Genomic DNA, 19,910 nt, shown 5'->3' on the forward strand with positions numbered 1-19,910 from the left:
CACATTACTCAAGCCCCGGCCTATCCATAGTAATGACTTCTTTTGTGTCGAGGTACATCTGAGCTGTTGTGTTTGTGTTTTGTTCAGACGTTGCGTATATTGACTGTGAATAATTGAACAGTGGGGTACGTGTGTGTCTGCGTGTGTCTGTACATTAGTGTGGGCATGCGTGTACGAGTTTGTGTGTCCATGAGTGTGTACCTATGATGTGTACATGTGTCTGCGTGTGTGCGTGCGTGTGCATGTGTGCCGGTGCGTACAGGAGGGAGGGGGCAGAAGCTAGATTAGATGCTGTGCCACACATCAAGCTCTTGGCATTCTCAGTTTCATCTGCGGCTACTCTTACGCATTTCCATTGCGTTCCGACACATAATTCATACGTCCATCAAGGTCTAGGGTGCATTTCAAACACCATCACTCAGGGCCCAGTGGGGGCTTTGGCGTAACTGTATTCTCTTGGACGTCCTTGCCCTGTCCCATCTGCAATGCCTCCACTTCACCAACACCACTGCATTATGTTGCATTTGCATTCTATTGCCTCTGCATTGCCTCTGCAAGACTGGCCCCTTTCCCTCCCCCCCCTCCCTCCCCCCCTCCTCTCTTGCCCTTATCTCCCTCTCTTTCCCCCTCATCCCTCTCTCCGGTGCTCAGGTTGGTGCCAGTCTGCAGCGGTTGGCCGTGAGTTTAAATGCGGTCAGGGCAGGACAGGGCAGGGCAGGACGAGGCTCAGTAGGTCTAAAGCAGCAGTGTTTGATGTGATGGCGGCGGTGTGCAGCATTGGGGTATTGGCAGGGAATGTACACGGACGACCAGGAAAGATTACGTTGCGGTAAAAAAAAAAAAAAAAAAAGGGGGAAATACATCAGAGGGAGGAAATCCCTAGCAGGAGGATCCCAGCTCAGCACTTTCTCTCTCCTCCTCCTCCTCTTTACTCCCTCCTCCTTCCTTCCACTCCCTCTGCCTCATTTGTCCTCCCTCCCCCTTTGCTGCCTCCTTCCTTCTTGTTCTTCTCTCTGCGTCTCCTTCTTGTCTCTTTCTGTATCGCTCTCTCTGCATTGATGTATTTCACTATTTCTCTCTCTCTCTCTCCCTCCCCCCCTCTCTCTCTCTCTCTCTGCCTCTTTCTCTCTCTCTCTCTCTCTCTCTCTCTCTCAGCCCGGGGGTTTATCCCCCTGGAAGAGCTGCTGACGCTGACGCAATCCACTGCCACTAAGTCACCCCCCTCCCCATGTGTGTTATGTGTGTGTGTGTGTGTGTGTTTGTATGCAAGTGAGTGGGTGTATTTGTTTTCTGCATGTGTATGCATTTGTTCTGCATTCAGATGTGTGCGTGTTTGCATATATGTGTGTGTATGTGTGTGTGTATTGCAAGGCAAGGGGTATCCAGAGCACAAGCGGGGGAGGTGTAAAGAACTCCCTATATGCACAGCTTTACTGTCCCTCTCAGCATCATGTTGACAATGTCTCCCATCCCTACTATACCCGATACAATATATGCATTTCAAAGGGAGGTTTAGCATAGCTGGACGTGAACTCCGTGCTACAGATTGTCCCTACGATGCTCATAATGGTCTCTGTGATGTAGATAACCCCCGTGGTGCAGGTGGGCCCCACGGCGCAGACTGGCGGGTCTCACGGTGCAGCCAGGTGCTGGCACAGGCGGAGAACCATGGGTGCTGCTGGTGCCTGCACCCCAGGGTCCCAGTGTTGATGTATGGGTCTTACAGCCCCTGGTCACAAGCAGTTGACAGAGTGCAGTCCCAGAGCTCAATAGGGAGCAGGCTGTTCTGCCAGGCTGTTATTAAAGGGCTGTTTGTATTGCCTGCTGTTTTTTTCATTAGCAGGAATCTTATATCATCGCCTCTGAATATTGCATGAGGTTCGGGGAGGCTTGGTTGTCGTGACACCGCCGTAATATTTCACAACAATCAAAGATGGATGAGCCTATTCTTCTAGGTAAATAGAAGGGGGGGTGGGGGTGGGGGGGCTGGCACCGATGAGGAAAAGCCCAAAGACGGTGACGGTGACACTGACGCACCATAAAGGGAGTTGGGTAAAAAAATCAAATAAAAAACAGAAGAGTGATGGGAGTCCATAAAAATGAAAATGCACCGTAAGACAAACGGGGCAGGCAGAGGAGAGAGAGCAAGGTAATGAGGGGGAAAGAGAGAGAGAGAGACAGAGAGAGAGAGAGAAGAGAGAGAAAACAAGATGGAGAGAATGACAGAGAGAGAGGGAGATAAAAAAAAAAGAGAGATGGGGCTATTAGAGGTTGAGAGAAAGAGAGTTAGTGAGAGACCCATGCTGCTCCCAGTAATTGAAAAGGCGCGGGGCTGATTTAGAGGGGAGCTAGCTGGGTTGTGTTGGGATGGGATGGGATACGATGGGGAGACTCGATGCAGAGTGCTAGGAGCAAGAACAGCCGAGCCTCCTGCAGCACTCCCTCCACCACCTCTACAGTCATCATTAGCGCAACACGGTGAGAATGACCCTCCAAGGCCCATAATAAGCAGCGAGGCTGCAAAAACATTATGGCTAAATCCATACGACCTAATTACTGTAGATGTCTTTGCTTCTTCGGCATGAATAATACAGGGAAATAAAGACTGGGGAAGGGAGGCTTTTAAAGAATAAGATCAAATACAGTAATGAAGAAAGAAAAAAGTTGTTGTGTTCCCCCCAGGTGAGGCCCAGGCAGTCATTATACACAAGAGACAAAGGAATACAGAGAGCTCTCCAAGTAGAGTAGTGTGTATGTGTGTGCTGAAGTGCATGTTTGAATGTTGATGTGTATTTGTTTGTGTGTGTGTACATGTATGTGCGTACACAAAGATGAAGCCTTCATAAAAGTCCCACCTCCCTTTTCTGTACTACAGTGCTTGTTACACAAAGAATAGGCTTGTGCTAATGGACTTCTACAATGGCTACTACTGTGTGTGTGTGTGTGTGTGTGTGTGTGTGTGTGTGTGTGTGTGTGCGCATGCTTGGTAGAAAGTGCTAGAAGCGTCCCCATATTGATGTTGTTCCTGGCTCAGCTCACCTCATCAAGTCTACTTCCCTAACCTGCTAATACAACTACACCAACAAACAGGGCTCCGTGTCACCACACACATGCACAGAGCGTGCGTGCACACACACATACACACACACACACACACGCACACACACAATGTTAGGCAAGGTTGAATACATGCAGGATGCACACACCTACCCTCTGATAGACATACTCACATTGACCCATACAAGCACATGCACACATAAACACACAAACTCTTGTACTAGACGCATGCACACACACACACACACACACACACACACTCCTGCTGTATTTCACGGGGCGTCTCATCAGTGTGCCTGTTCTTTCCAGGGGCGCTGATACGTGATAGGGCCCGGTCTCTCTGCCCGGTCAATCCTTCTCGCCTTACTGCCTCCGCAGTGTGCTGCTTCATTTACACGTGAAATATTGATGTGCTTAATTTAACCCCCAGGGTGCTCAGGTGTCCCTTCCTCCCCCGAGAGGAGGGGAGGCCTTTTGCAGGGAACCCACAGACTCCGCGCCCTATCCTCACCCCTGTAACTACACCCCCCCCCCCCCCCCCTCTCTCTCTCTCTGTCCAGGGATTGGTGGACAGGGCGTGTTTAGTTTTGCCTCATTGGCTGGTTGATGTGTTGGGTGGTGGCACGGAGCTACCAGCGTCAGGTCCCAGTGGGTTTGTCCTCTGCTCAGTGGCCCACCTGTCCACCGTGTGTGCACGTGTGTGTGTTTGTATGGGTTGATATGTGTATGTCAGAGTCTAGGCATGTGCACTTTGCATGTGTTCAGCCTTGCATAATGTATGTGTGTGTGTGTGTGTGTGTGTGTGTGTTTATGCTGCAGTCGTGGGGTGGGTAGTGCCACAGTGATCTGATGTGGTGAGAGGAGCTCAGACAGCATCCTCATTAGGGTGGAAAACTAACTTTTACTATTTGACAAGCCAAATTGATATCTGGAATGCCCAAGTATTTCATGACAATTAACAGCAAACTTGCCAGTAACTACCAGTAGTAGTAGTGGTAGTAATTTCCCACCCTGGTCGTTGTTGCCCACCCTTCACTTAACCTCGGTTTATCAGTTTAATGTTGTCCAGGCTCGTTCTACCGAAGCTAAATGACATATAATTCAAAACAGATCTACAGAGATAATGAGTGTTTCAGGAATGCAACGAATTTTTTATGCACTTTCTCCTCGACAGAAAGTAGAATCCCCCATCTAGATGTAAAACAAAAGATGTTTCTATGTTAAGACTATCTGCACGTGTATGTGTAGGGGTGTGATGAAGGAAAATGCTTACCTTTGGTTAGCTTCATGCTTAGACTAGCCTGGTGTGTGTGTGTGTGTGTGTGTGTGTGTGTGTGTGGTGGGTGGAGGCCCGTCTCAGCCTATCTTTACTCCTTTCCAAACATGGTCAAATCACAGCCCAAATATGGTCAAACAATGTGGCAGTTACTTGACTTTTTGGACTTTTAGGCAGCATCATGTTGGAGGCATGGCTGTGACCTGCTCGTCTGTCCTGTACTGTGTGTGTGTGTGTGTGTGTGTGCGCGTGTGCTTTTGGAAAGTTAACACGCCAGTTGTGGCCTGGTTTGCCTTACTAGGACAAGCCAACATGGAGTCATAGGCAGCAGCAGGAGGGTTTATTCAAACTCCCACTTGCCTTTTCAAAAACCCCCGACACCCCAGTTACAGCATGCTCCTGTTGCTTAGCAACCAGCTGGGTCTTGAGAGAGAGGAGAGGCGTCATAGATGTGTATGTATATCCACGGCTGAGCGAGAGCAAACACTGCTCTGCTGCCTCTCCCTCCCCTGTGAGCTACTCTCTCTCTCCGCAGCCTCCCTGCCATGTAATGGAACACATAGTATTATATATAGGCCCTATCTGTCTCTGCAGCTAGCTCTGCTCAGCATCAAGTACGCTGAATAACAGATTGAAAGAATGTTGCTTATGATGAAGCTTTATTGTTGACGCATTTGTCTGTTTGGTAAACAATACGCCATTGGACCCATATCTTACAGGCTGTGATGCTATCTTTGTAGATCATCTTAGACAATCGGGCATCAGACTTGAATTACTCAGAATAACGACATGACATGAGACACGATAAAGTTCATGGTCTTTTTTATTTGAAAAAAAAAAAATAAAGACTAGCATGTACAACTTGGAATGAATGTAAACTGAACTCAGATGAACAGTCGCAAAGACTGGTGTGCTGACACTCTGAACAGCATGCGCTGCGGACACAGTACACCCCTCACTATGCTCGTGTCTGAGTCGAGAAACAGAAGAAGAAAAAGAAAAAGTGAAGGCCAGTGATTCTCTCTTGCAAGAAAGAGGACAGACACTCCATCTCAGCAAAAAAAGAAAAGAAAAAGAAAAAGAAAAAGCTCACCGTAAGACTCTTATGTCCCCCCCCTTTGAAAGGGCAGGACGCACAACTAGTAAGATGGCCGTCCAAATAACATAACAAAAACAAAAGAACATGCCAAACATTTGAAAATGTATTTTTTTTTGTACATTGTTTTTTTTTCTCTTTTTATCTAGCATACAATTAAGTCCCATTCCACTTTACGCTTGAGTTAGAACCTGGTATATTCTCTCATCTTAACAGTACAGGGTTCCTCTCCAAATACAAAAAAACTGTACCAAACCAACAAGAGGACAGCTTATAGTGGAATCAGCACGCTCTGGTAGCCCGGAGGGAGGATGGGGGCGGGGGGTTAGTGCTCCGGTCTCAAGCTGCATGCATGAAGAACAGAAAACAGAGAGAAAGAAGAGAAGAGATGGCCAGCCCAGACATTTACCACTAGCAAATGGAACTGGAAGGAGTTCGCCAAATGCTTTTGCTTTAGTTTGAAGGTAGTAGTTACAGGGTTGTTGTTATTTTTTTTTTCTTGTTAAGTACTGATGCTAAACTGATCTCCGGGGGGAGGGGACAGGATCACTAACCATCATTTTCATGCAGATATTTTTTGTATATTTTTATATTTTTCCTGTGTGGACAGAAGGATATTTTATTTCAACATTCAATTATTTTCTATACAGAAACAGTATGAATAAATGAACATTTTTTTTTCCAAGAGGTAAGTAAAACATTTTGATTTTTTTTTTTTTTTCTTCTAAGAGGGGACAGGACGGGGCGGGCAAGCTTCACTTTGCAGTCATCATCTGTACAAACTCTGCAGAGAGGGACAGAAAGAGAGAGAGATGGAGAGAGAGACGGGACAAAAAAGACAACAGGACATCAGGGTTAGGGCAGAGACTCTGGCCAGGAGGGGCAGTCACCTGCTAAATTGTTAAATGCTTTATTAATTTTTTAATCAACTTGAGCAGGTTCAGAACACACATCCTAATTAGTGTCCCTTTTCCAAACGTCTTCCATGTTCATCTCATTAAGCCCATTTGATTAAAAAGCTGTTGCGTTGTGGTTACAGTTGTGGAGCAATGATGATGATACACACACACGCACTAAATAAATAAATAAATAAATAACTAACAGGGAGGGCTTTCATCGTCCATAGAGTACATATTCTGTTCATAGCACAATGGGAGTGTAAAAGTAGGGCACTTTTCAGCCAAGACTTATGGACTGTTCATAATATATCAACAGCCTTCTAGAAAATGAGCGCAGTCTCTCGTGTAATGCGCCGAGGGACCGACAGTAGGGGGAAGGAAAAAAGATAGAGGGAGAAAGAGAGAGAGAGAGAGAGGCAGCAAGAAAGAAAGAGTGAAAAGGCTCCTGGCGCAGTGATGATAATTCAGAAGGATGGCTTTCTCCCATCTCTATTTCAGTAGGCTCCATCTATAGCCCCTATCTAATATCTAATATTACGTGTGGCTGGCTTGTCCTGCACTCCGCGGCTTGCTGTCGCCCTCAGAGAAATACACAGCTTGGAAAATGAAGTGTCCTGGTCCCCCTCTTTAATAAAGGATCAGACCATGGACTAGACACTAAAACTCTATGTGCATCATCAAAATTTGGTATTAGTTTCCTTTCTTTAGGCTCATATTCAAAGAAATATCTCCTACAAACACCCATCTTTTAGCTCCCCTGGTTGTTGTTTTTTTTTTACCTTCGTAGTTGACCTGTCCATCTCCGTCAATGTCTGCTTCTCTGATCATCTCGTCCACTTCCTCGTCTGTTAGCTTCTCCCCCAGGTTCGTCATGACGTGACGGAGCTCTGCGGCGCTGATGTAGCCATTTCCGTCCTGGAAACGCACACAACACACCGTCAAATGTGAGAAATGCAAAAATCCCATAGGTTGATGAGCGGTGAGGCAAAAAAAACTCCCACCGGATCGATTAATGAGCCGACGTAGCAACAGGCACCAAGCGAATGGGAAGTCAGGAACACTAGGGTATAAGTGATGACGATGTTTCTTACGTCAGGGTGACTTTATTTAGTACTGAACTGGCCTGGCAAGTGTGAAATTTCCTGAGGGTCATAAGGTTTATTTAAAGCATCCCCCATTAGCTGATACCATAGCAGCAAGCTAGTCTTTCTGGGGTTTTAAGAATGGATATAAAAAGTTAGAATTTTGACATTGCATAGAACAGACTTGCCAAACATGAAATTCCTGCGATTTCCTCTGATGGCCATCGTACTGTGTGAACTTCCTGTAATTAGCATTAAAAAGTGTTAACCCGGTTTACCTTGTCAAATACCCGGAAAGCCTCGCGGATCTCCTCCTCACTGTCTGTGTCCTTCATTTTTCTGGCCATCATGGTCAGGAATTCAGGGAAGTCAATGGTTCCATTTCCTAGAATGGGAGATCACATAGGCACATTTAATCAGCTGAAATTGCAATTAAGTTAAAAGCTGAGATACAGATATAAATAACTGAGCATTTAGTTGATGAAAAGCACCTGACTGAAATATTCATTCGGTCCACCGGTCCTTATGTTCAGGTGTTTTTTTCCCCCCTAATGTGTGAAACCTAATTCTACCGTTTACATTATACTATGGGACATCATTTTTCCAGCCGCTTGAGAGTCATTCCTGGCAATGACAGTGCAACTTGAGACAGAGAGGGAAACACCCCTCCAATCATTTCTGTATACACCTTCCTTCCTGGTGTAAACACAGCTACCGCAGGAGAGGGGGGGGGGTGGAGGAAGGGGATGTATGTGTACGAGTGTGTGTTTCCCCTTCTTCCTCAGGGAAGCCCTGGGAGGAAGAGTCTGCGTATGTTATACACAGCGCAGCAGGATTGCAGGGAGGACCCATGGCCAGTCATCCATAATGCAGACATACAGCCTGGCCTTCTGCGAGCCTCCATAAATCAGAGGCTCGTCTCTCCTGCTCCCCCTGTCACAAACCCTGCCTGAGGGGGAAGGGGGAGAAGGAGGGGAGGTTGCAAGAATCCAGATGCTCCCTCCTACCCTCCTTTCATCCATCTCTACCTCTTCTCTCCATCCTCAAAGTCCCCCTCTCTTCATCCCTCTTTCCCTTCACTGCGTTCGCACGTCTGTGTGTGTGTGTGTGTGTGTGTGTGTGTGTGTGTGTGTGTGGGTGGGCCGAACGCAGGAGAAGTCGGATAGATGAATCGGAGGTGGTGATACTGGTGGTGGTGGTAAATGGCAGCCGCTGTGTCGGTGGCGTGTGTGTGCGTGTGGCGGGATCAATATCCATGTTGCTGTTGTCAAGGCAGGATTACCCGGGGATCAGGCCCTCTTGACAGGGGGGGGAAGGATCTGTGATCTCACCCGCAGGAGGGAGGAAGGGAGGGATGGTGGTGGTGGTGGTGGTGAGCTCAATGATGGTGGTAAGCCTTGCTTTCATGTAGACCTGGAGACGTTGTGAGTGGGTGGGATTGTAGTGATAAAGGAATTAATCACCGCTGCGTTGTAAGAGGTGGGTAGGCGTGTGTGTGTGTGTGTGGGAGGAGGGAGGGGGGGAATCTGTATTACAATTAACAGCTGAAAAAAAAAAGAGAAATTTGCGTCAGGATTGAAGGGAAGGTCAGGGACATTGAGGGCAAAGCACCCAGCAGGATTAGCCTTCGGGGTGGGAAAGAGGGGTGGGGGGGTGGGGGGTTGCTACACTCGGATTAACCAAAGAAAGAGCAAGCCTCGGTGGGATGAGAGAGAGAGAGAGAGAGAGAGAGAGAGAGGGAACAAGAGCATGGGAGAATGAAGAGAGAGAGAGTGTGTGAACGAGCAGTCTAGCGGTAATGTGATGGGGCAGATGGTGATCTAATGGCCCGGGGTAACGATCTAAGGACCTGTTATCTAACACAGAGAGACAGCCAGCAGCGCCGAGGGAACACATGCTGCCACTGGGGGTTGGGAGGAAGGGTGGAGGGGAAGTCCCAGTCTTCAAGAAGGGCAGCACTACCACTGGGAAACCATCACCGGAGGAACAATGACTAGGGAAGGAAGGGGGCCCTTGAGTGATATCTGCTGTGCTCAACTGAACCTTAGGCCAGCTGCTGCTGTGGAGGAGGGAGAGAGGGAGGGAGGAGGGGAGGGCCAGAAGTAAAGAGGGATGAAGACAGGGTGGAAGGGAGGCGGGAAGGGAGAGAAAATGGTGGGATGGAAAGAGAGAGAAAGGGGAGGGAGGGAGTGAGTGGGTGGTAGAGAGAGATGGAGATGAGAGAGATGTGGAGAGGAGAGAATATAAGGAGTGAACCGAGTGGGAGATGGTGCGATTACACATAAGAGGTGCTGACGCAAACTATAGAAGACTGAGGCATCTCGGTGCACTTGTGTGTGTGGTCATCCTTTGCCTGCGTTATAAAGCAACCTTGCGTGCCTGAGGTTAGAATGGCAGGCTTGTGTAATGATGACGAATGCTGTGGTTGGGCTCAAGGTAGTATGTTGGTCCGGACCTGGGCAAAATAAATATTGAATCCATAATTAAATCATTTAACTTGTTGAGCAAGTTATTTTTTATATGTTTATGCATCTGGTGTTTTAATTGAAGCACATCTTAACTTGAAACCATATTCAAATATATTTTTACCTGGGTCAGTAAGCCTGCAAAGTGGGACAATGGCAGCCTTGTATAATTTTAAGCAGTTGTGGCTTGCTAGTATCCCAGTCTGTGGAATTGTAAGATAAACAGCAGCAATTTTGTCTATGATTTGAATCGACCCATTATTAGATAATTTCATACCATCATCCATGCTGTTGATAAGTTGTGCCTTGGCTTTAATCACATAGCCAAGAGGCCATTCCTTTAAACAGCTCTCTTTATCTGGCTAAAGCCAACCATCCCATTTTTCATTCATTGTCATTCATTGCCACAGCGTCCTTGTTTGGTAAATAAAGCTGATTTTCAATGGGCAAGCTGACAACCCATGGCTGCCTATGTGGGTACTGGATGTGCAAAGCGCAGAGAGGCCTTATGTAACCACTTTTATTTTCCATTACTAGCTTCATTGCTGTCTGACCTAGATTGCATCAGCCAAGGGAGGCAGAGGCAGAACAAGGGGATGTTAGCGATGGTGTGTGCGTGCGTGCATGTGTGTTTGTTTGTGTACGTTTGAGTGTGTGTGCTTGCACTTGGGTGTAACAGGGAAGTGGGGGGAGGTGTTTGTATGTGTGTGTGTGTGTGTATTTGTGTGTGTGTGTGGGGGGGGAGGGAGGGGAGCGGAGGGTGGTAGTGGGAGGACATTTCAATAAAGGGGCTGCCAAGCTGCGGTGCGATTGATTTCTCCTGATCAATGTGGCCCCATTTACGAAATCCTATAAGCTGACAGCGCACCACTGGGGTAGAGGCCCACTGACAGCTAACCTCCCCAACCCCAAAGCCCAAGGACGGCCAGGTAGTGAGCTACGAGCCAACTCCTTGGGCTCCTCTCTCTATCTGTCTCTCTACATATCTGTCTCTCTCTCTTGGTCATAGCACAGTGGAGGGAAGAGACTGAGTAAATAGGGGGACAGGGTGAGTAGAAGTAGAACCTGCCTGTCTGTCTGAATAATGGCCCTTGATGGCCTCTCAGCACTGGTGCCAACACTGTGACAGCCTTTTGACACTTAGCCCACTCTACTCACCAGCACTGGCAGCACCTCCTGCTCATATATATCTCTGACATTGTCAACTATGATGGAGTGAAACGCACAGTGACTAAACTGCTGACACAGAACAGGGACACGTCATCTGAAAAAGTAGCTGGCTGGACAGTTGGCTTGGACAGTTGGCGGACAGTTGGCACAAAGGGAGGGAGGTAGGCAACAACACCACTGAAATGTGTTTCGAGATGGGGCGGTGATGGACGCTCAGTGTAACTGCTTGCGCATTTGTAACAGAGGTTTTATGATTGAAATCCTGCAGAAAAATGTGAACCTGAAAATATGGTTCAAGACCTAAACTGATCTCCCAAATTCTTGTCCTTGTCATCTTGTGCTTGTACTAGTTAGAGGAAATTAATGCGATAGAAATTATGCCACTGGAAAGGGAAATGGGTGACAAGTGTATAGTTGTTACTGTCCTCCAGTTAGGAGTATCAGTTGTAGTTCATTCAGTTGAAAGAAAAAGGAAGAGTAAACAGTGAAGGGTCAATTTGATGGCTGATGGCAAAGGGATGACATCCCCCTTGTTGACACAATGTTAAATACTTCCCTCTTGCTAACTATAGATTTAAAATGACAACTAAGTAGGTTGGTAAGCAGTTACAAGGACAATTTAACTGCTTACCTTCCACTCTGTTGAGTTTAAACAGATATATATGTCACTCGACTTTCAAGACAAGTCGAGTGACATATTTTGCATGCTTAGAGTGAATAAGATTCACCAGATAGCTGAAAATCCTTACTGCCTGTGTAACATAAGGACATTTCTAGCACCTCATGATGACTCAGTCGAGTCTTCATCTTTTCCCTTAGGATTGGGCACAAATTTGGAATGACTGAGTGGTTATGTCCTTAATTGTCCTATTAACACTGTATTTGAGGTTCTATCCGTGTACCATGTGCAATGGGAAATCTGTGTTGTGTGAAAAGTATAATAACACCCATTGATATTAGCAATGTATTTGGAGAATAAAGGTACTTCTGATTCCGATTTTGATCCTATCTCAACTTCCTCATCTGGGACCAATCAAGAGGGATTGTCTAGCTCTGTTTCCTTATTTGGCACCAACCTGATGTAACCTCTTTGACACAGCAATTATATATTTCTGATAAATCAGAAATGAAATGTCTTACAGCTTCCTCATTTTGCACCAATCAGAAGTGGCTGTGTCGCTTCTGCTTTTATATCGTGGGCCAATCGAGCGTGTGTATACTGACCGTCAGCATCCACCTCATTGATCATGTCCTGCAGCTCGGCCTCTGTGGGGTTCTGGCCCAGCGACCTCATGACGGTGCCCAGCTCTTTGGTGGTGATGGTGCCGTCGCCATCCTTGTCGAATAAGGAGAAAGCCTCCTTGAACTCTGCAGGGGTGGGGTAGGGGTAGAGGTTAGATTACCATCACTGTTACCAAAATGGGTTAGGTTAGGACCCGATGGTCAGGTCATAAAGGCTAATCAATCCTTTTAGGGATGTGGTTACAGTGGCTGTGGTGACTAAGTGGATGGTTGTCTATAAATTGGCTCACGAGTGTGAACTAAACTGCAGTTGTAAATGTGCTGAGCTCTAAAAGCTATAGAGGAAGCTATAAAGCTATAGAGGAATCGTATCTCATACTGTGACAAAAGAGAGCAAAGCAGAAGATTGGAAGTTGAAAAAAGCTAACAGATTTCACTCCAAGTACTTCAATGTGTGTATGAGCTGTCTCTTGGTACCGACGGGCTTCTAAAGAAAGGGCCCTAGAAGCCCATCCAGGGTACGATATCTGAAGTGTAGGCAATAGTGAGCATTAGCCTTGGAGCCTTAGCACAAATTAATTAGCTGCAGAGGGGGTTTGACTAAGAAGAAACAGAACAGCCTCCAGATTTAGTACAAAGCCCACATCACTTTATTTATCAAGAATATCACAAGGCGGACTAGCATGCTCGCCTGGAAAAATGTCTATGCGCTGTGGCTGCATGGGTTTGAGTCCTGACTCATGCTATGCTGTAAATATTTCTTTCTCCTCATTTCCTGTGCATCTTCACTGTGCAGTCTGAAAAACTAATGAACTACCGAGGGAAGACGGCCTCCAAACTCTCCGATATTCCCTTTCATGATGTTCTCTGTCAGTTGACGTAGAAGCGAACAGAACAGCTAATGAGAGGTGCCTCTGTAATCTCTCTCATGTGATGGAGAGACTTTACTGAATAACACACGAATGAGGTTGTTATTGATCCACCAAAAGTCAGTAAACTGTGGGTTGTGAGGGGAGGGAAGGAGCAAAAATTCTCTTGTTCCTACCTGCAATCTGCTCCTCTGTTAGTTGGTCAGCCTGTGGTTGGAAAAAAAGGGGGGAGGGGGGGAAACAAACAAACAAGTTACTCAACACGCAATTATTCCAAATACCAAACTGTTTCGTCATTACAGCCCACATCATCCCCACCCACCAACCAAACATCTCAACACTGAGAGCAGTGTTCAGGGGTCGGTCGACCTCAGTGCTGAGACTTCACCAGAGGCCTCGGCTGGAATCTACTCTTGGCTTTCCAATGGGTATCAAGATTTTTTCAATGATGATACCTCAAATTAAATCCTTTTTTTCAATATTTGGAATGACAGATTTCCTTCTTTTCTAAGCAGAATTAGACTATGCACAATTGATTTTGTCCCTAGAAATGCCATTAGAATAGTTGAAGACGTGAATGCCCATTGGAAGCCATTTTGATTCCTTTCCCACTTTGATTGCCATGAAATTGATACCGATGCTGAACTTTTAAAAGATTGTATTTGTTTGTTAGACTGCAAGAAACTGTCTTTACAACGTGCTAATACTTCCAGTCATTCAGCTGAGGAGTGGCTTCTAGAGACTGACTCACAATATGTGCAAAGAGTAGAATGACTGAATATATTGCTATCTTCACAAGTGGTCCATTAATAAAGAGGGACTGCAGGGCAATGAGACAATGTGATAAAAAGGATAAAGGATTGTCTCCAGGCCAGCAGAGAATGTTTAGGCGGGGTTGTTTCAGGACATATCAGCATGGGAGTGTTTTCCATGGTCCTATTGCTGCCTACCAGCAGGGAGAAGGGCCTGCTGGGTTGGCGCGGTTTGGTTCCCCTCCCAGCCTGTTCCCTCCACTAGCTAGGCTCTCTAATGGCTGCGAGTGACTCACACAGGCTTTAAATGGCTTGGAAGTGTGCATCCACTGCCAGGCATTTAACATAGACGGATCGCGCTTTGAGAAGGAGCCACTGATTTCAAACAAACATCCTCAGCAGTAAAGTGTGAATGCGAGGCTTGTGGTACACATGGCACCTCCCACAGGTGCCCTCCCTTCCCCCGAAAAGAGAAGCTTATTATTATTATTGTTAACAGACCACTGACGTCATTCTGCTTGGCAGCAAAACAGGAACACACACAGACGAACACGATGAACAGACACCCACACACACACTTACACAGATGTATTTGAATCTTTACACTCATGTGCACACACATCTACGCAAACACACAAGCGCACATGTACTCTTGTGCATCTCATATGCATGTGTACACACACACGCACGCATGCACGCGCACACACACACACACACAGTCCCTATTAATGGTATTCTTCCTCAACACCAATTCTTTCCATCCCCATGTTTCCTGTGAATTAGTCAGAGGAGCCAGTTCTGCCTGAAAGCAAATTCCTACAGCCCATCGGTGTGTTTATGTGTTTGCACAAGCAATCTGGCTTTGGACACAGCCAAGCACACGCCAAATAACAAAGCCATACTTATATCACATGGCTGTAGGGACCTGAGCCTTGCCAAGTCTCTGTGCGGGGGAGAGGGTTTTCTATTCTATATATCAAGACAGTAAGACAGAAAATTGAATTTGTTGCGTAATGACTAGATTCAGTTAGACCGGATAGAATTTATCAGATCACCGCATGACACACAGGTAGATGCCCTTTAACTTGGGCCTTTACAAAACAATAGGCTGCTGCTCTTGGCTTGAGTTGTAGCCACGGGAGGGATCGATCCGGCCAGCGAGGGTTCATGGATAACCTCAGCGGCCCTCATACGATTAGCTGACATGATTCAATAACCTGTCCCGCACACAATGGCCTTTGCTTTTCTTCTCTCTCCCTGCCCCCATTCCTGTCTCTATTTCCATCGGTGAGATTTGTGAAATGTCAAGAGGCAAAACGACTCTGCTGTCGTTGAAGGGTGGGGATGGAGGGGGGGATCGACATTGCTAACATGCCCCCTCTTCGGACCAATATTCTCTCTCTCCTCCTTGCTCTTACAGCGCCTTTCCCTTGTCCATCTTCCTGTGCCCCTCTCATCTTCCTCATGCTTTTCCCCCTCCTTTCATTTCTCTCTCTTTCCCTATCATATCTCTATCTCTACGTCTCCCGCCCTTCCCCCCCTTTCCCTTCTATCTCTCTCTTGGTCTCCCTCTCTGTCTTGGTGTGCATCTCTCGCTGTGTCTCTCCTCCTTTGCCTTGCTGTCTCCTGCTGTCTCTCTAAGAGGACTGGGTGTGGGGTTTGGTGACTCAGTGCTATGGATCCTCCCCTGGCTACGACCCAGGCTGCTGGGCCTCACAGTGCTGCTGCGCCACCAGGCCCACTACCGGCCCATCCCTTCCTCCTCTCCCTTTCCCTCCTTCTTCCCCTGGCTCTTGGAACTCAGCCTGTACCAGCTCCTACTCATCGAGGCCTTTCCCCTCTGTGTGTCTTTCTATTTCTCTCTCTCTCTCTCTCTCTTCCCCTGACACACTGCTCAGAGGAAACTCCCTCTGATTCACGGTCCACGCTGTCCTATGGAGAGGGCTGTACGTTGCCAGGCTTCCAGCCTTAACGACAGCTTGTAGAGGAATAGGTGGGGGGATCCTGGCAGTGGCTCGCTGGCACGAGTGGGTCAACCACTCCCACTGTTGCCCGGCAGCCGGCCCCAGCAGAGCTCCAAGCGGGGCTGAGGAAGGCAGCAGTTCACTGGGCCACTGAGCTGTATCTTTTGCTCTTACTTGACGTCATAGCGCCCTTCTACAAACATACTGCTTCCTTCCCAGCAAGCACCCAGTTTAATTTGGTTGGGGATGCAAAATGGTGCCAACCGATATCTTGTCCTTTAACAACTCCAAGCCGTTGCTTTATGTGCCTGTGACTTGCCGGTCCGTTATTCTGAGGTGTAGAAACAATTACTGAAGTAGCTTCTCCATATTCACCAGCGCAAAAGGTGCAAAGCCAGCTGTCACTCTGACAGATGGGTGTGACACACACACTCCCACATACACACACATTCACAGTGACACACAGACACGCACAAAGAGTCAGTGTGACAAACACAGGCACACACTCCCTTTCTATAGGGGCATTGAGCTCAACAGAGTGCTGAACGCCTCTTCTCTTTGAGCCCGGACAAAAGACAGAGGGGGCTTTGGGCCGGGCTGTGACTGGAGGGGAGGAGGGAGACTAGATGGGTGTAAACAACACCAGTCTCACTGCACCCTGCGCGCAAGGCCAGTCCACCATATGGCCTGGTGGTGGAAGGCGGCTGGGTGCACTCCTCCACACCATAGGGAGCACTTTACCTCTCCTACACACTGGGAACATGGGACATGGCTAGGGGTGGCCACCAAGCATATCAATTATTCATTGCAGTGGATCAGATGTCCTCCAAGTTACTAAACATGCATCAGCAAACAAGAGCGTAACAGGAATAGGATAGGGCCTTAGCATGGTCCGACTACTTATTCGATACTTCCACCTCAATGGGGGAGGCTGTTTCCACTTCAATGGGTGTATTGATGCGGACAAGGGGCTTACGCCTGTGGATTAAACTTTTCAGAGATGCTGATACGCAGGCTAACTCCATAACAATTCCGCTTTACACTCCAATTACTGCGTGGCGTTGCAACGTGAAACTGCATCGCAGCTCGATACCATATATGGGATATTTGATCACAGCAGAGGGGGGAAAAAGAGGTCTATGGCTTCTTGACTCCCTTGGGCCATTAATGATCCATCAAGGTTGATAATCAATGGATTAGCTTGAAGGCCTCTTTTCCACTTCCAGATCATTTCCATTGGGTAACTTCTCCTTATGTGACGTAGCTAGTGGAAAGACTCTGTTTCATTAGCTGGATGCAGATGTCAGCACAGAACTGTGTGTGCGTGTGTGTGTGTGTGTGTGTGTGTGGGGGGGGGGGGGTGTGTGTGTCTCAAACATCTGGTGAAATTGGTTAGAAGAGTACGGTAATTCAGCTTGGTTTTATTTCACAAGTCTCTGAGGCCTATGGAATCCATACTTAATGGTTTACTGGCATTTTAGCCACTACAGAGTAATGTGTAGCCTTACAAAAAATATATGGGCTGGAGTGCAGCATGAGGGTCCTGTAATATTCATATCCACATATATTTGGCGTTTGGAAAAAGTCGACCAAACTTTACAGCTGTTGATGTTTTGTGGTAGCCAGAGCCATAAAGAGCTTCTTGGACAACTCTCTCTGGCACAGAATTTGCATACCATCGAAAATTTGCAAAGAGGCAACCAAATCAGCCAGCATAACATGAAGATAAACCTTCAGTGCCTGCAGTAAAGGCGGAACTGCGTCTGATATCTTTTTTTTTTTTTTTTTTTTTTTAAGCAGCCCGTACAGGCCGGGCGATACAGTATGTGGAACCTTTGCAATTACAGAATATGGGCGATTTCCGTTGCGCAAAACTGACGAGACACAATGTTGCAATTCCCCATCACGGCACAGCTCGGCTCGACAGGCAGCAAGATGGTGCAACCTAGAAAAAGGGAAACCTAATGGAGCCAGCTCGTTTCCTCAAAACGAGAGAAGCGCCCTTCATGCACTCGCCCCAAGTGCCCGTTCAGACACACGGCTGAACAGCAGCAGACAGAGAATAAAGCATGGATATCTTTCAAACAGATGGATTATAACATGCTCGGGCTGTCATAAAAAAATGTCAGCATGGGGCTCTCGTCCGATCTTTCTAATAGGTAGGCTTCCCAACACGCCTGCGCTCCTAAGGCGGATTGTAAAATGTAGCCTAATGCACTTATGGCTGCAGAATTATGCTGTAATAACCCAGAATAGCTTGCTAGTTATCCCGATACCATTAAATCTAGTCCAAGAATTAATTCGATCTGCACCATGCAGCTATGGGCCAGCAACATGACCCGATATAGCCATATAGCCAATAATGCCGTAAGAATTGCGCAGTTATAGGGAAATACTGTCCCATTTTGAAGAGGGGCATCGTCCCAGAAATAAATCCACTAAGCCAAATAAAAGATCATCCATATTAGGGCTTCACTTTATCCCATGCGGTAACTAAATAACCATAAAAATATGAGCTTTGCGGGCGTTTTCTGTCTCCTCTGCGTAAAAGAATAGCCTATAAGAGGAATCAATGAATGAGTCGCAAATACAGGGAAAGAAAGGCAGTAAACTAGACCAGGCTTACACTTCTACCGTCACATCTCTTCTACAATTAAAATGCATTTTCCTAACTATTCAGAATGAATGAGGATACATACCATGTCGGATGGATTGTGTGCTTGTTGGTCTATGGAGGCAGACTAGGAGTGTGGTCGTTCCTTAGATGGAGTTCCACTAGCGGGTTAGGAGTGTGTATATTGGCCGTGGCCAGAATGGGGATTGCCTTGTGTATCCCTCCGCCACACTAGCACTGATCACTCACTTCCTTATTTCAATTCAGCGCTGTTGCAGCAGCGCAGGCCTCCAGCCGGAGACATGCCAATCACGCTGGCTAAAACGCCTGCAGTGCATGTTGAGCATCCTGAAACTCTAACTTTTACTATAGGAGTAGGGATGTAGTGTGCAGTAAACCCACCAAAATCTCAGTTTACCCACATCTTTAGACTGACATACGTCTACTATGATTTACATTGAGAGTGTTCATAACAAATAACATTTCAGTGGACATATTTATCCAAATCACCTTACAGTACATACATTTTCCATGGGGAATCAAACCCCTAACCCTGTGTTAGTGTCATGCTCAACTCACTGAGCTATACATCATCAAAAGCAGTACCAAACTGATGGAAGTTATGTATAGATAAAGTATTTTAAGGAAAAATGCATAAATTAATGCTTCTGAAAGTGTAAGTGATTTGGTTTATGGTGCATGTTTGCCCTATGATGATGACTGGAGGTCATAGTTTCCACACCGTTTTATTTACTAGTACAACACTGCAGGTCTGTTTTGTGTACAGTAAACTGCAGGCTACCATGACTTGCAAGTAAGGCCTGTTTAGTGTGGAGTTTGTTTGATAGGCCTTTGGGAGCATTTAGCCCAAGTTATCATAGGTAGCACTGAGGGGCCAAATTCAACTTGAGCCCAAATAGTTAGTTAAGCAAAATGGTTTCAAAAACTCCCTAATTAACCTCACATAGGCTAAAAAAAATGCTTGTAGTTGGGCTGAACCATCACTGTCCTCATCATCATCACAGGTAGTCTAGAAGAGGATAGGTAGATACATAGATTGACAGAGTACACTAACTTCTTTTTCCAGGTTTTGGTAATTGTCACTCACCTAGTAAGACTTGAATATGGTGCAGGCTGGTCTGCTAACTTCCTACCCATCTACCACTACCTGATCATGACCAACATCACCATCTGTTACTATGATCAGTAAGAAGGCTATCATCCTTATCCTGGCCCTCTCATCCTTATCATGGCAAGAAGAAGCAACAGCCAAAAGATACTGAATTGTAAGAGGGTGTACATTAGGCAAAATTATGTTGCACATGGTTTTATATAAGTTGTGACACATACAAAAGACCACAAACAAACAACAGCATAGAGAAATAAACATTATATTCATAGCTCCAAACCACAGTTAAGGCTAA

The 19,910-nt window shown here is 46.6% G+C and overlaps 1 protein-coding gene across 1 annotated transcript; it reads right to left on the bottom strand.

Moving 5' to 3' along the window:
- Window positions 1-5,138: 5,138 nt before the first annotated feature.
- calm1b (calmodulin 1b) lies at window positions 5,139-18,697 on the bottom strand. The gene is made up of 6 exons (XM_071531075.1): window positions 18,572-18,697; window positions 13,333-13,363; window positions 12,270-12,413; window positions 7,689-7,795; window positions 7,108-7,243; window positions 5,139-6,213 (listed from the first exon to the last, which is right to left on the bottom strand). The coding sequence occupies exons 1-6, from the start codon at window positions 18,572-18,574 to the stop codon at window positions 6,185-6,187; spliced, it is 450 nt and encodes a 149-aa protein (XP_071387176.1). The 5' UTR covers window positions 18,575-18,697; the 3' UTR covers window positions 5,139-6,184.
- Window positions 18,698-19,910: the final 1,213 nt, after the last annotated feature.

The sequence above is a fragment of the Centroberyx affinis genome, unplaced genomic scaffold (genome assembly GCF_046629955.1).
Source record: "Centroberyx affinis isolate AG114_WGS23_722 - 3 ecotype Tasmania unplaced genomic scaffold, CSIRO-AGI_Caff_v1 ptg002030l_1, whole genome shotgun sequence".
NCBI lineage: Eukaryota > Metazoa > Chordata > Actinopteri > Beryciformes > Berycidae > Centroberyx > Centroberyx affinis.